Below are 12,620 nucleotides of genomic sequence, written 5' to 3'. Positions count from 1 at the left end.
ATTCCAAAGACCTATGGGTTAGAATGTTGTGAGCATGCTATGTTGGCGCTGGAAGTGTGGTGACACTTGTGGGCTGCACCTAGAACACTCTACGTAAAGATCCATTTCACTGTATTTCAATGTACATGTGACTAATAAAGAAACCTTATCTAGTTCCAGCCACTGGTGCTTACTCCATTGCCTTGCACGTTTTTCATATACGTATTTATCCAGTTCACTCTGGAAGGCCTTGATGGAACCTGCCCTCATCATATCTGTAGGTCGGACGTTCCAGATTCCAAACACACAATGATAAAAGTTTTTCCTCATGTCACTCCGAATTGTCTTCCTTTTTTTTTAATATAAGATAAGATATCTTTATTAGTCACATGTACATCGAAACACACTGTGAAATGCATCTTTTGCGTAGAGTGTTCTGGGGGCAGCCCGCAAGTGTCGCCACGTTTCTGGCACCAACACAGCATGCCCACAACTTCCTAACCCATATGTCTTTTTTGGAATGTGGGAGGAAACCGGAGCACCCGGAGGAAACCCACGCAGACACGGGGAGAATGTACAAACTCTTTACAGACAGCGGCTGGAATTGAACCCGGGTCACTGACGCTGTAATAGCGTTACGCTAACCGCTACACTACCATGCCTGCCCCTACCGGTGTCCTCTAGTCCCTAACCGCTTCACCAAAGGCCCACTATCCCCTCTGACCAAACCCATCAACATTTTATGCACCAATCTCCCCTCAGCCTTCTCTTCGAAGAACACAGTCCCAGCCTATCCAATATATCGTTCCCAGGAACCTTTCTTGTAAATCTTTCCTGGACCCCCTGTAATGTCTTCACTTCCTTCCTATAACCTGGTGACCAGAATTGAACACAATACCCCAGGCCAGACCAGTACTTTATAAAGCAACAACCAAGATACTGGAGGAACTCGGCAGGTTAGGCAACATCTGTGGAGAGAAACAGTCAATGTTTCGGGTGGAACCCCTTCATCTGGCCTGAAAGGTAGATGGGAGATAGCCAGTGTAAAGGGGGGAGGGGAGTGGTGGGGTGGAGCAAGAGCTGGCAGGCGATAGATGGATCCAGGTGAAGAGTGGTGACAGGCAGATGGCGGAGGGGAGAGCGGGAATAGTGACACAGAGGCTGGGAGGTGAGGACATGAGGCTGTGGTAGCAAGTCTGAGTGAGAGTGTGGTCAGGGAGCGACAGAATTCACAGAGAGGAGGAACAGTGAGGGAGGGTCTCACAGAACTCCCATCAAAGAGAGGAGGAAAACTTCCTCAAGGTAGGCATACCGTGAAGAGACTTTGCAGTGTAGCAGCAAACTGGAGACCATCCCAACGAACTCCCTTCCTTCATGCTCAATGTGTCTGTTGATAAAGCCCAGAATTGTAAACTGCTTATAAACTTCATCGATCTAAGATAAGATAATATATCTTTATTAGTCACATGTACATTGAAACACACAGTAAAATATATCTTTTGCGTAGAGTGTTCTGGGGGCAGCCTGCAAGTGTCACCAGGCTTCCGGCGCCAACATAGCATGCCCACAACTTCCTAACCTGTACGTCTTTGGTTGTGGGAGGAAACCAGAGCACCCGGAGGAAACCCACACAGACATGGGGAGAACGTACAAACTCCTTATAGACAGTGGCTGGAATTGAACCTGGTACGCTAACCACTGCACTACTGTGCCTGCCTACAAAATGATATTTTGCATTGGCTGGGAATCGAACCTGGGCCTCCCGCGTAGCAGGCAAGAATTCTACCACTGAACCACCAATGTAATACCCTTTTTAGAACAATATCCTTTATTCTGTCTAGTATTGCCTCTCCTCATTCTCGCCACCAAAATACATTATCTTGCACTTCTCCACATTAAACTTCACCTGACAAGTGTCTGTCCCTTCCACCAACCTGTCAAAATCCTTTCTGCAATCTATGGTTCCCCTTTAATTCATCTGTCATCTTTGTTCAATTTAAGGCATGTGGGATTCAGGACTAACTAGATCCAAATTTGGTTTGGTGATGGAGGTGGAAGGATGCTTTTCTGATTGGAAGTCTGTGAGCAGTGATGTTCCACAAGGGTCGGTGCTGGGACCCCTGCTGTTTGTGATTTATTAACAACTTGGATGTGAATGTGGGAGTTGCAATTAGTAAATTTGCAGATGATCTGAAAGTTGATGGTGTTGTAGATACCAAGGAAGTTTGTCTAAGGCTACAGCAGGATGCATCTTGGATGGAAAGTCGGGTAGAGCATTGGCAGATGGAATTTAATCCTGACAAGTGTGAGGTGATGTATTTTTGAGAAGTCAAATATTTGAATGCTGCTGAGTTCCTCCAGCATCATCGTGTTTTTCATCTAGATTCCAGCATCTGCAGTCCTTTGTTTCACTGGAATGATCAAGACGTGGAAGGCCATGAACCTGATGTGGATGCATGGGGATTAGTGTAGATAGGTACAATGGGCAGCATACATGATGGGCTGAAGAGCCTGCTTCTGTGCTGTACAGCTCTATAACTCGAAAGGACTAAGTTGTTCTCTCTTTCAGGAATGACCTCCTTCCACAGAATTGGTGTCTTCATTTTTGCAGCAGGGTCAGGTGGGCTTCCCACCAATGAGACCACCTTTGTCAAGCTGTTGAAAGAGCAAGGCTACTCCACTGCCTTAATAGGTAAGAGGTAGCAGCTGCACCTTCTGATGCAGAGGCCCTTAGGTCGGAATTCCTTCCATGTGAGCCTCTGCCTTCAGCTCTCACTCTCGACCCCTCTACTTTGCCTGCATTCTTTGCATACACCAGAATCAGATATATTATCACTGACAATTGACGTGAAATTTGTTGTTTTCCAGAAGTAGTACAGTGCAAAGACATAAAAATCACCAAAGAGAGAATGCACGCACTCACTCTTCCTATCATGGACTCTCTTTTACCCGCGTTGTTGCTATAGTGAGCCCTCCTGGGCTTTTGTGGGTCCATGCTCACCCTCTCATCTGCCCCCTGCCTCCTCGCCGTGTATCCCCTGCACTCGTAGTCAACGGCATTACAGAACATTTCCCGTCAGTCCTCAAGAGTGAGCTTGAACTTCCGGTTGCTGGTCAGTTTAACTCTTCCTCATTCCAACTCTGTCGTTGCACCAACAATGCCCGACGTAAGCACACATGCTTCCTCACTTTTGATGAAAGATCATTGACCTGAAACTCTTTCCTCAGATACTGCCTGACCTACTGCACATTTTCTGTTTTTCTTTCGGATTCCCAGAATTTTTTTTTGTTTTCTCAATATACAGGGGCTCCTCGGGTTACGAATGACCTGACTTATGGAAATCTGACTTTACGCAAATTCTCCCATGCATTTTTAAAGCATTTTTCAAGCTAGTAAATTTAATTTAAAAAACTTTTATGGCATTCATTAATGACTGGTTACAGTATATATTCCATTAGTTTGATTATGGGTAGTGTTAAGATGAATATTCAATGAAATAAAAGAACTATAGTAACTGTAAATAGAGCAATATGATATGTTAATTGATAATTGGTTTATTATGTCACATGTACTGAGATACAGTGAAAAGCTTTTGTTTGCGTGCCGTCCAGACAGATCATTAAGTACATTGAGGTAGTACAAAAGGAAAACAATAAAAGAATGCAGAATATAGTGTTACCAGTACAGAGAAAGTGCAGTGCAGGTAGACAATAAGGTGCAAGGGCCATGACGAGGTAGATTGTGAGGTCAAGAGTCCATCTTTACTGTACAAGAGGTCTGTTCAAAAGTCTTATAACAGCGGGATAGAAGCTGTCCTTGAGCCTGGTGGTACATGTTTTAAGGCTTTTGTACCTTCTGCCCGATGGGAGGGGGGAGAAGAGAGAATGACCGGGGTGGGAGGGGGTCTTTGATAATGTTGGCTGCTTTCCTGAGGCAGCGGGAAGTACAGACAGAGTCAGTGGAGGGGATATACATTCCACTAGTTTAGTATTAGGGTGATTATTGACTGAAGTGTATGTAGAGTGATACGATGTGGGTTACTAGAAAAAAATGAACATTTCTGACTGATGCAGAAATCAGCTTATAGAAAGTTCTCAGGAACTCAATCCTTATGTAACCCAGGGTTGGCCTGTAAATGCAAGTTGCTTTGTTCTTACATCCAATGGTTTGCTTGACAGGGAAGTGGCACCTTGGTTTAAATTGTGAAACAAGTGATGATCACTGTCATCATCCAGCTCGCCACGGGTTTGATTACTTCTACGGCCTGCCGTTGACTAATCTGCGCAACTGCAAGCCCAACGGCAGCAACGTCTTTATCATGGGATCTCAGCATGTCATCCATACCACTCTCCAGCTCGTTACCCTGGCACTCTTCACGCTGCTGCTCCTGGACTACCTGGCACTCCTGAGGGTACCTTGGAGAACTCTGGGTTCTGTCTTCCTGGCCGCGGCACTGCTGCTTGTCGTTCTGGTGCTCTTCTTATCCCAGTTTCGCAACCTCAACTGCATCCTGATGCAAGATGAGAAAATCATTCAGCAGCCCTTTTCGTTTGACAACTTGACGCAGAGAATGACCAGTGAGGCCATAAGCTTCTTGGAACGGTAGGAGATGTGAATCCAATGACCTGTTTATTTGAAGGCATCCTTTGTGCATGAACCCTCATTATGTTTGGCATCAACTAACCCCACTTTATGCAATCAGTTTTGGAATGATCACTAATTCCTAATGGCCTTGTGTGTTTGGCACAACAGTAACTCTTTGGAGAGAAGAAGGATGAGTGGTGACTTGATAGAGGTGTACAAGATGATAAGAGGCATAGATCGAGTGGACAGTCAGAGACTTTTTCCCAGGGCGACAGTGGCTAACACAAGGGGACATCATTTTAAGGTGATTGGAGGAAGGTATAAGGGGGATGTCAGGGGTAAGTTTTTTTTTACATAGAGAGTGGCGGGTGCGTGGAACGCACTGCCTGCAGAGGTTGTGGGGGCAGATACATTAGGGACATGTAAGAGACATTTGGATAGACACATGAATGATAGAAAAATAGGGGGCTATGTGGGAGGGAAAGGTTAGATAGATCTTAGAGCAGGATAAAATGTCGGCACAACATTGTGGGCTGAAGGGCCTGTACTGTGCTGTGTTCTATGTTCATTAACAGGCCTTGAATCTTTACATTTATATTGTGAGGTTGCATAAATTTGGCTTGTATTCCCTTTTAGCTTCGAAGCTTGTAATGTTGAAAACCTTAATTCGCACTTTCCAAGGATAAGTGCTGCATAACCAACAAGAGCTATCTTCTCAACCCTAGCTGAAACCAGTCCTAAGCATAATCTTATCATTTTACATCATCCCTCCCCTTCATAAACAAGTTCCAAATCTCTGCTGATGCAGGGTTTCTACCCAAAACATTGACAATTCCTTTCCTCCCACAGATGAATCAGAATCAGATTTACTATCACTGACGTATGATGTGAAATTTGTTGTTTTGCGGCAGCGGTACAGTGCAAAGACATAAAAATTGCTATAAATTACAAAAATAAATAATTAGTGCAAAAGAAAAAGGAATAATGAGATGGTGTTCATGGGTCGTTCAGAAATCTGATGGTGGAGCAGAAGAAGCTGTTCCTCAATCGTTGACTGTGTGTCTTCAGGCTCCTGTCCCTCCTCCCCGATGGTAGTAACGAGAAGAGGGCATGTCCCGGATGGCGAGGGTCCTTAGTGATGGATGCCGCTGCCTTGAGGCACTGCCGCTTGAAGACGTCCTTGATGGTGGGGAGGGTTGTGCCAGTGATGGAGCTGGCTCAGTCTACAACCTCAGCCTCTTGCGATCCTGTGCATTGGAGCCTCCATACCAGGGGGTGATGCAACCAGTCAGAATGCTCTCCGCCGTACATCTGTAGAAATTTGTAAGAGTCTTTGGTGACAAACCAAATCTCCTCAATTCCTAACAAAGTAAAGCTGTTGGCATACCTTCTTCATGATTACATCAATGTGTTGGTCCCTGGGTAGATCCTCTGAGATGCTGATGCCCAGGAACTTGAAGCTGCTCACCCTTTCCACCGCTGACCCCTCAATGAGGACTGGTGTATGTTCTCCCAGCTTCCCCTTCCTGAAGTCCACAGTCAGTTCCTTGGTCTTCCTGACATTCAGTGCAAGGTTGTTGTTGCGCTACCACTCAACCAGCCAATCTATCTCACTCTGTATTCCTCCTCGTCGCCATCTCAGGTTCTGCCAACAGAGGTGTCATTGGCAAATTTATAGATGGTGTTTGAGCTGTGCTCAACCTGCTGACTTCTTCCTGAAGATTGTTTGTTGCTCCAGATTCCAGCATCTGCAGTCTGTTGTGTCTCCAGATCTCCACTGCCAAGCTCTTACATTCACATTGTCACATTCTCCCTAGCGTAAGATCTGGAGGGATCTTGATAGGATGGATGTGGAGAGGATGTGAGAGGAGCTGGAACGATAAGATTGCAGGCACGGTAGTGTAGCAGCGTAACGCTATTACAGTGCCAGTGACCCGGGTTCAATTCCGGTCACTGTCTGAAAGGAGTTTATACGTTCTCTCCATGTCTGCACGGGTTTCCTCCCACATTCCAAAGATGTACGAGTTAGGAAGTTGTGGGCGTGCTATGTTGGTGCTGGAAGTGTGGCGACACTTGCGGGCTGCCCCCAGAACACTCTACACAAAAGATGCATTTCACTGTGTGTTTCGATGTACATGTGAGTCATTGTTTAAAGTTAATGGGTCACCGCACAGTCCTTCCCCTATAGAAGGGGAACTAAAAACTAGAGGACATGTGTTTCAGGTGAGTGGTGAAAGATTTAAAAGGGATGTTGAGGCAACTTCTTTGTGCAGAGCATGATGTGTATATAGAATGAGCTCCCAGAGAAAGTGGTTGAGGCAGGTACAATAACAACAGTTAAAAGACACTTGGAAAAGTAGATGGATCAGAACGGTTTAGAGGCTTCTGGGCTAAATGCAGGCAAATGAGACCAGCTTGGTGAGCACCATGGTTGGCATGGATGTGTTTGCATGGAAACTCGAAGGGGCTGTTTCCATGCTCTATGACTCTGACTCGAAGGATGGTGGAAGCAGTGGAAGCTGGATAGATTCTTGATAAGTGGGGGTGCACAAGATGAATGGGGGTTACATGGAAATGCAGGGTTGAGGTTCCAGTTAGAACAGCCATTGTAAGATGAGATATCTTTATTAGTCACACGTGCATCGAAACACACAGTGAAATGTACCTTTTGCGTAGAGTGTCCTGGGGGCAGCCCGCAAGTGTCGCCACGCTTCCGGCACCAACATAGCATGCCCACAATTTCCTAACCTATCTTTGAAACGTTTTTCATCATCATGTTGAATGACAGAGCAGGCTAGACGAACCTAGTGGCCTGCTCCTGCTCCTCATTTGATATGTTCTTGCTTTCTCTGCAGTTTTTACAATCAACCTCCTTCTGTACAGATTCTTGACCTGGCTGCACCCTATCTCCATAACCGTCAACCCAACATCAAAGAGTAAAGGCAACAATGAAAGTCATCAGATGATTGGGTATTAGCTATAAGGGGAGGTTGGACAAACTTGGGTTGTTTTCAGTGGAGGCTGAGGGGTGACATTGCAGAAGAATACAAGGTGTGGATAGTCAGAGTTTATTTCCCAGGGTGGAAATGTCAAATACTAAATGTCAAAAACATGGCTTTAAGGTGAGAGGGGCGAAGTTTAAAGGAGATTTGAGGCACTTTCTTTGTTAAACATAGACATTTGTCTTATGAGGATAGGCTGAGTGAGCTCGGGCTTTTCTCTTTGGAGAGAAGGAGGATGAGAGGTGACTTGATAGAGGTGTACAAGATGATAAGAGGCATAGATCGAGTGGACAGTCAGAGACTTTTTCCCAGGGCAACAATCGCTAACATGAGGGGACATAATTTTAAGGTGATTGGAGGAAGGTATAAAGGGGATGTCAGGGGTAAGTTTTTTTTACAGAGTGGTGGGTGCGTGGAACACACTGCCGGCAGAGGTGGTAGGGGCAGATACATTAGGGACGTGAAAGAGATTCGTAGATAGCCACATGAATGATAGAGAAATGGGAGGGAAGGGTTAGATAGACATTAGAGCAGAATAAAATGTTGGCACAACATCGTGGGCTGAAGGGCCTGTACTGTGCTGTAATATTCTATGTTCTATAGTGGGTAGGACCCTGGAAGTGCTGCTAGGAGAAGTGGTGGAAGGAGGTACAACAGCAACATTTAAGAGGCATTTAGACAGACACGTGGACAGACAGGGAATGGAGGGATATTGACCGTGTGCAGGCAGATGAGATCATTTTAAATCAGTATCATGGTCGGCACATACATCATGGGCCAAAGGGCCTGTTCCCGTGCTGTACTGTTCTATTTCTTAATTACTCACTGAAAACTGGCAGAGCATGCCCCCTTCATTTCCCTGTTGGTATTGTGCATAAGTTGCTTGTATGCGTGCAATTTAAATCCCTGTACCTACCCCGGTTTACAACCCTGTGAGATCGCAGCTCTCCTCCAGTTTTCATCATTTCACCACTGTCAACCATGCGGTCGATTCATTATGCTCAGAGACTACCCCCTCAACTCTAGTCTATCCCTTTGATTTACAACCTTCTTCAAAACAAGTCTTTGAACATCTTTTTCAATATCTCCTTGTAGCTCGGTGTCAGGTTTTGTTTGATAGGTGGTGCATTTCTTCACATAAGTGGTCACATTGCACAAGTGTGTGTGTGTGTGTGCGCGCGCGCATGCATGTGTGCACATCTGCTTGGAGTTCACCCAAAGCTCAGGCTTGGATTTTTTCATTGGCTGCTGAGATTTATTGACTGTATTGCTCCCCATGGACTGTGCTGAGTTGACATCAGAATCAGGTTTATTATCACTGACATATGTTGTGAAATATGTCTCGCTTGCTGTATTGGGGTCCAGATTGTTTTTATTGTGTTTTTCCTTGTAATTTTAGTTTGCTTTATGCTTACTTATATCACCTGTTTGTCTGTAAACTTTTAGTAACTTGTAGAACATTTGGTTCTATACTTCTGTAGTTTCTTTGTCTGCGAAGCTGAAGTATGATTCAGTCAGTACCTGTTAAAGAGATTTCTTATCTAAAACATGTTCAGATGGGTTTGCAGTATGAAAGGAAAGCATGTGCTTGGGTTCCTTGGTTACTGTTACATTACTTGCCTTGCTTGCTGGTATAGGCTAAACCTGTCTAACCTGTAATATGATAAACACCTAATAAAATGGCTATAATCATAAGATTTGCACCACTTTCTTGACTTCAGAAGAACCTTCTGGACAACATCATCTCCAGATCTAACAAGCTTGTTACTTATTACTTGTTGCTTGTTTTTGTCTGAAACTCCAAGCCAACTCCAGCTCCTCTTCTGCCACCCTCTTCCTCCTCAACTCCCAACTGCCTGCACGTTCACTGAGATGAAAAACAAAATATTATTGGAATTAGCAACAGGTCTCTTGAAGTCTCCCTGCCCCCTCTGCCTTCTACCTGAACTATGCCTGCACTCTTTTACTGTAATCTCCCTGCGTTGGTTTCATTAACTTCACCCCCTTTCTTGTTCATGTATCTGTCTTCTCTCATTCACCTTTCGCTTGCTTTGGCCTTGCTCTTGTACGTCTTATCCTTCTCTCTGTCATGTACCCAAGATACTTCAGTCAGTTCTCATTCCAATCAGCTCCTACTACTGCCAACTGTGATCTTGATTCAGTTTGTTTCTCTCCATTAGCGCAGCCCGAACTCTGGTGCTGCACTCGTGTTTTTGTTCCTTTGTTCTGTTTATAGATTCACACAGCACGGAAACAGGCCCTTCGGCCCAACTCGTCCATGCCGACCAAGGTTCTCACCTCAGCCAGTCCCATTTGCCAGCGTTTGGCCCATATCCCTTTAAACCTTTCCTATCCATGTACCTGTCCAAGGACCTTTTAAATGTTCTTAATATACCTGCCTCACCACTCCCTCTTGCAGCTCATTCGATATACGGACCATTCTCTGTGTGGAAGAAGTTGCCCTTCAGGTCCCTATTAAATCTCTCCTCTCTCACCTTAAACCTATGCCCTCTAGTTCTTGATTCCCCAACCCTGGGAAAAAAGACTGTGTACATTCACCCCGTCTGTGCTCCTCATGATTTTATATACCTCTATAAGATCACCCCTCGTTCTCATGCGCTCCAGTGAAGAAAGTCCTAGCATGGCAAGTGCGACGCTATTACAGTGCCAGCAATCGGGGTTCAGTTACCGTTGCTGTCTGTAAGGAGGTTGTACGTTCTCCCCATGTCTGTGTGGGTTTCCTCCGGGTGCTCCGGTTTCCTCCCACATTCCAAAGACGTAGGGGTTAGGAAGTTGTGGGCATGCTATGTTGGCATCCGAAGCGTGGTGACACTTGCAGGCTGCCCCCAGAACACTTTACGCAAAAGATGCATTTCGCTGTGTGACTAATAAAGAAATCTCTCTCTTATCTCAGTGGATCAGGCAGCATCTGTGGAAGGAAATGGACCATTGACATTTCAGGTCAAGACCCTTCATCTGACCTGCTGAGTTCCTTCAGCATCTTTGTTGCTCCAGATTCCAGCATCTTCTGTCCCCATTTGTTTTTTTATCATCATTGTTATCAGTTTTAACAAAGCTGCTACTGGTTTTGTAATGAATGAGTGACGGTAATATAACCTTGGCAAGTGGACCTCGAGGTCTCAGACTGATCAGACCTTGACAGGCTGGATGTGGAAAAGTTGGCTCTTCCTATTGGCGAATCTACAACCAAGACAGCACAGTAGCACAACTGGTAGAGCCACTGCCTCACAGGTCCACTGACCTAAGTTCAACGCTGATCTCCAGTGCTGTCTGTGTGGAGTTTGCACGTTAATTGGCCACTGCAAATTGCCGCTAGTGTGTGCATGTAAAAAAAAGTCTGGTGGGAGGCACGAGACTGCACGTGCTGGAAATCTGGAGCAACACACAGAGGAGCCAGAGGATCTCAGGCAGCATCGACGGAAGGAAATGGACAGTCGACGTTTCGGGTCGAGACCCTTCATCTAGAGAGGGGAGAGAGCTAATATAAAGAGGTGGAGGGAAGGTGGAGCAAGAGCTGTCAGGTGATAGGTGGATCCAGGTGAGGGGGGGGGGGAGAGTGGGAATGATGTCAGAAGCTGGGAGGTGATAGGCTGACAATGATGCGATCTGATAGGGGAGGATGGGGGAGCCTGGAATAAAGGGAGGGAGGTGGGGAGGGGAACCAGTAGGACGGGTGTGTGGGTGATGGGCACAGGGAGAGGATGGGGGAGGGGAAAGGTAAGGGGTGATGGGACCTTGGATCAGGAGGAGGGAGAAGAAAGTGGAGAAGGCACAGAGGGGAGCAGTTACCGGAAGTTGGAGAATACGATGTTCATGCTGTCAGGTTGGAGAATCTAGTGGGATTTGAAGGGAATGTGAGAGGAACAAAATGGGTTGGGGAGGATTAACATAAAAATGGGTAGTTGATGGTTGGAGTGGACTCAGTGGACCAAATGGTCTGTTTCTGTGTTGTTTGTTTCTGTCTCTATGTCTTTATAAACAAGGGGTTACTGTTTGAAAATGAGGTGTCACCCAGTTAGAATATGGAACAGTGCAGCACAGGAACAGGCCCTTCGGCCCACGATGCCTGCACCGAACATGATGCCAAATTAAACTAGTCCCTTCTGCCTGCACATGGTCCACTTCCCTCCATTCCCCAATGTTCATGTGCCTGTCTAAAAGCCTCTTGAACACCACTATCGTATCTGCTTCCACCGGCAGCCCGTTCCAGGCACCCACCACTCTCTGTGCCCTCTAGTTTTTGATATTTCTACCCTGGGGAAGTAGATTCTGACTGTCTACCCTATCTGTGCCTCTCATAATCTTATAAACTTCTATCACATCCCCCTCTCAGCCTCCACTGCTCCATAAAAAACAATCCAAGTTTCTGCAACCTCTCCTTATAGTTCATACCCTCTCATCCAGGCAGCATCCTGGTAAATCTCTTCTGAACTCTCTCCAAAGCTTCCATGTCCTTCCTGTAATGGGGTGACCACAACGGCACACAATATTCCAAGTGCACCCTAACAAAGGTTTTGTAGAACTGCAACGTGACTTTCTGACTCTTATACTCTATGCCCTTACTGATGAAGGCAAGCATGCCATACACCTTCTTTACCACTCTGTCTACTTGCGTTGTCGTTTTCAGGGAGGTGTGGACTTGGATTTAAGACATAAATGAGATGTATGTGATGTCTCGTGGCCTGCACTCAATGGAGTTAAGAAGGATGAAGGGGGTTCTCACTGAAACCTACCGAATACTGAAAAGCCTGGATAGAGTGGACGTGGAGAGGATGTTTCCATCAGTAGGAGAGTCTAGGATCTGAGGGCACAACCTCAGAATAAAGGGACACCTTTAGAACTGAGATGAGGAGGAATTTTTTTCAGCCAGAGGGTGGTAAATCTGTTGAATTCATTGCCACAGAGGGCTGTGGAGGGCAATTCATTGGGTGTATTTAAGGCAGAGATTGATAGGTTCTTGATTGGTAAGGGGGTTAAGGGTTACTGGGAAAAGGCAGGACAATGTGTTTAAAAAAAGTCAGCCATTATTGATT

The 12,620-nt window shown here is 45.7% G+C and overlaps 1 protein-coding gene across 2 annotated transcripts in view; it reads left to right on the top strand.

The window, feature by feature from the left end:
• Positions 1-12,620, top strand: part of LOC127576310 (steryl-sulfatase-like) — a 72,909-nt gene that overhangs the window by 14,693 nt on the left and 45,596 nt on the right. For both annotated transcript variants that reach the window (XM_052026841.1, XM_052026842.1), the window contains exons 4-5: positions 2,549-2,671; positions 4,159-4,582. In XM_052026841.1, the coding sequence (XP_051882801.1) occupies positions 2,549-2,671; positions 4,159-4,582 (547 nt within the window). The remainder of the gene's footprint in view (positions 1-2,548; positions 2,672-4,158; positions 4,583-12,620) is intronic.

The sequence above is a fragment of the Pristis pectinata genome, chromosome 11 (assembly GCF_009764475.1).
Source record: "Pristis pectinata isolate sPriPec2 chromosome 11, sPriPec2.1.pri, whole genome shotgun sequence".
Taxonomy (NCBI): Eukaryota; Metazoa; Chordata; class Chondrichthyes; order Rhinopristiformes; family Pristidae; genus Pristis; species Pristis pectinata.
Note: the sequence above shows the minus strand (reverse complement) of the source record. Positions and strands in the feature narration are given on the sequence as shown.